Source organism: Arvicola amphibius, chromosome 3, assembly GCF_903992535.2.
Source record: "Arvicola amphibius chromosome 3, mArvAmp1.2, whole genome shotgun sequence".
NCBI lineage: Eukaryota > Metazoa > Chordata > Mammalia > Rodentia > Cricetidae > Arvicola > Arvicola amphibius.
Window position 1 is genome coordinate 106,159,293 of NC_052049.1, and position 4,001 is coordinate 106,163,293.

The 4,001-nt window shown below is 34.1% G+C and overlaps 1 protein-coding gene across 1 annotated transcript; it reads right to left on the reverse strand.

Moving 5' to 3' along the window:
* Window positions 1-223: 223 nt before the first annotated feature.
* On the reverse strand, window positions 224-1,156 carry LOC119809963 (olfactory receptor 8B3-like). The gene has a single exon (XM_038323207.1). It carries the CDS (start codon window positions 1,154-1,156, stop codon window positions 224-226), a length of 933 nt encoding a protein of 310 aa, XP_038179135.1.
* Window positions 1,157-4,001: the final 2,845 nt, after the last annotated feature.

A 4,001-nucleotide genomic window follows, 5' to 3' on the forward strand; every position in this document is an offset into this window, starting at 1 on the left:
CAATATGTAGAAGACTCAAATTTCTTTTTATTATTAAAAGGAAACAGTTCAGTTGCCATAATTAAGACAATGGTTTCTGCCTGTAAAATCTAAAAAACAACAACAATGAAATAAAACTTAGAATGTTTTCTAGAAAAAAGGTAAATTCTTCTGCTGAAATATTTCCCATAAATAAAAACTATCTCAATTTTGAAAATAAGAGGCGTAATATAGCACCATACAATCAAAAGTTCCTGCTGGTCAGGGTTTTCCTAAAGGCAACTTTAATATCTTTGTTCTTCAAGCTGTAGATTAAGGGATTCATCATGGGAACCACATTGGTATAAAAAACAGAAGAGATTTTTCCTTCATTCAATGATCCAGCTGAGGAGGGTTTGAAATACACAAGAGCCCCTGAACCAAAGAACAGAAAAACTGCAATGATGTGGGAACTACAGGTGCTGAAGGCTTTGTATCTGCCCTCAGAGGAACTGATGTGGATGATGCTGGAAAGGATGAACCCATAGGAGATCAAGATAGTTGAAGTAGGAACAATGATGTTGATGCTTGCAGCAACAAAAATTATAAGATTGTTGACATATGTGCTCGAGCAAGAGAGCTGGAGCAAAGGAGGAATATCACAGAAGTAGTGGTTGATGGTGTTGGTATCACAGAAGGTCAGTCTCAGCATGCATACAGTGTGTGCTATAGCATTAGAAAAAGCAATAATGTAGGAACCAAACATAAGATTCAAACATAGTTTAGGAGACATGACAACATTATACAACAGTGGATTGCAGATGGCCATGTAGCGATCATATGCCATTGAAGTCAACACATAGCATTCAGAAACAACAAAGAAGCAAAAGAAAAAGACTTGCGTCATACATTCCATGTAAGAAATGACATTCTCCATTAATATGAAGTTCATCAGCATTTGGGGAGTGAACACGGAACAATAACATACATCTATAAAGGACAAGTTAAAGAGAAAAAAGTACATAGGGGTATGGAGGTAAGAATTCAACCCAGTCAAAATTATCAAACACAAATTTCCCAATGCAGTGACAAGATACATTCCTAGGAAGAAAAAGAACAAGGGCATTTGAAGTTCAGGTTTATCTGTTAGTCCTACCAGAATGAATTTGGTCACCAGAGAGAAATTAGCTGAGTTCATTCTTCTCTAAGGGAATCTGTGGAAACATAAAAAAGAGATGCATTAAAGGATGATCCACACTCTTCATGGGTCCTTTTTAAGTGTGACAGGTATGTTAGAAATGTTTCTTCTAGCCTGAACTACTCCTACAGAATCACCTTGTGCAGTCACAAACAATCTTAAGTCAGAAAACAATTGATACAGAATTTAATTATTATTTCTGAAATAATATATTGCAAGATAAAGAACACACTAAGGATTTATTGTTTTTCTATCTCCAGTCTTCTCTAACTAGAGTTGTCCCCCAAACAATAAAATTGGTGGGAGATGCCTGGATGTTCAGTGTTTGCTGCTGGGGCAGCTTTACTTCTACGGAGGTACTAATGAAAAACATGTGCCTATATTAAAACTAAAAGAAAAGGAGGGTCATGCAAAGAATGTTTCCTTTCCTTGTCACATAGTCATGAGATCTCAAAGGCTTGAGTTCTGTCAATGATGGAGGAGTCCAGTGGTTTTGATGCATATCCAATGACCACTAATGCCTCTTTACACTCTCTGATTGACCTGAATGCTTTCATCTGCCATTTTCACTTGAGTGTCACTGTGACCATGAAAAGGAAGAAATTTGCTGAAGCCCATCATATATTTAGAGAGACATAAACGGTTTGGATTCACAAACAGAATGGGAGTAGAGAATACCTCAGAGGAGTTTAGGGATAGAAAACTTTAATCAGAATATATCATATGAAAAGCTCTCTTCAATAAAATAAAAAAGTTGAAAATTCATTATAAAAAGACAGGAAAGAAGGAGGGCTAATAGTATACCAGAAATTCAGAAGCTGACGGTTTTCAGTCTAAACCTTAGAGCAGTCTTATTTTCCAATTTATCCCTGTTCATCTGGATAAATATTTCATATTCAAAGTATTCAGACCTTTTGATTCAAAGAAGATGTACTCAATACTTAATTCTCTTAGAACAATTTCTGAATTGCAGAATATTATTTATGATTAAGGCCTTGTGTCTTACCTGGAAGCAGAGAAAAGATCCTTTAATCTCAGGATGTATGTGTTTATAAGAAGGGCAGAAGAATGTCTAGGCTGTTTCTCAGGAGAGCATTTAAATGAAAGGAGTTGAGGAAAATGTATTATATCCTGGATCATGATCATTTCCTGGGGGACCCATAATTACACTCATTCTTTCTATTTACTCCAGAGAATGTACTGCCCCCAGTGTAGATATTGAAATTGACTCATGCCATTCCAATTATCTTGACATCTGAAGGGAAATCTGAGTTTGGGGTTTTTCTTTTCTTGCTTCCTGCAGTAAGTGAGAATTGCCCAGACATCTTGCTGCTGACTTATTGAATTCTGTTTCTGAAAGTTGCAGAGTATTGTAGGAAGCCACTTCCTGTGTTGTGTTACAAGGAACAGTACAGATGCTACTTTGAAGAATACATTTCTGAACTAGAATGATACCTGGAAACACACAAACATGGCAGGGAAAATCTCATGGAACCTTAACACCTGAGGAGGAAATGAAGATAAATGAAGAATGCTGGGCGTGGACAAATGTCCTTTGATCTGGCTAAAAACCTACTCCAATAGGCCATTGCATTACAAGTGGTCGACAATGGCTTCATACAAAGAAGCAGCATTAAATGTAATGAGAGCTTGTATTTATATATTTAGGGATTATATATTAATGTATATGTAACAATAATTCTGGAAATACAAAAACTGAAATTTAGAAGAGCAAAGGGTATTGCATAGGAAGGATTAGAGGAGATAAAATAAAATGGAAAAATAACGGAATTATGTTTTTCAGGAAAAAATAATATTAAAATAAGTAAAAACAAATTATAAAAAGTTTTGATAAAATAAAACTTAACCACATCAATTTCTCAGCTCCCTTTTCTTACTCCAAACAGTGCCATGTTTATCAACTAAATCCCTGAAAATTAATGGATTATTTTTCTTTTATTTTTTGTGATATATGTATATATACATAAACATACATTCATGCACCAATATGTAAATTAATCCAATCTCAGTAAGACAAGCACAATATCTATCCTTTTTATTCTTTGTGAATCCTATATGCATACATGTAATTATATAAGTACAAATGTCAGAAATGTAGGGAAAAAAGTGTCCTAAAATCCAGTGGTAAAAAGTAACAAATGAGACATGAGAAGGTATGGAAGAAACATGCCAGTGAGTCACTGCTTTTATATGAAAATCTTATCTTTTATATTACTATTTAAAATGAATATATATACAATGTTATTTTGATGATTAATAATCTTGACCTCAAGTTATATATTTAGCAGCATCAAATGTAATATTCATATATAAAAAATAAATTGCTGTTACCTATTGTAAAATATACAATGTATTAAAAATAAGCCTTTTTTTTGAAAGAGTACAGATTTAAAGAAATGTGAAAAAGATTGCTGGTAAACACTATACACTTGGAAACACACGCAAACAGGATGTATTGCAAATTTATGCAGTTCACACCATGCAATAAAAGTGTATTAATCAGAAAATACAAACTTGTGTTTGTTCTAAGCTGAAGGACATGTTCTTTTTCTCTCTAGAATCAATAAAACTGTGACACTTTAAATTGTATTTCTACTCGAAAGTAAATTATACACAACAATGATTAAACAGATTCTCAGATGGCTTGTCTATTATGAATCATTCCATGCTTCTTCAAGGACCACACACGTTCTTAATTTGGACATAGATTGCTCCATGGGTATTGACTGGAGAGTTTGACCTTAGTTTATCCAACTGAGACTGAATTGATTAAGAAAGAAGTCGCAACATATGTTGAACTTCATTCATTCTAAAGAGGAGAGGG

Bases quoted from the DNA above. Each gene is read 5' to 3' on its own strand.
- LOC119809963 (XM_038323207.1), bottom strand. From the start codon at position 1,156: ATGAACTCAGCTAATTTCTCTCTGGTGACCAAATTCATTCTGGTAGGA.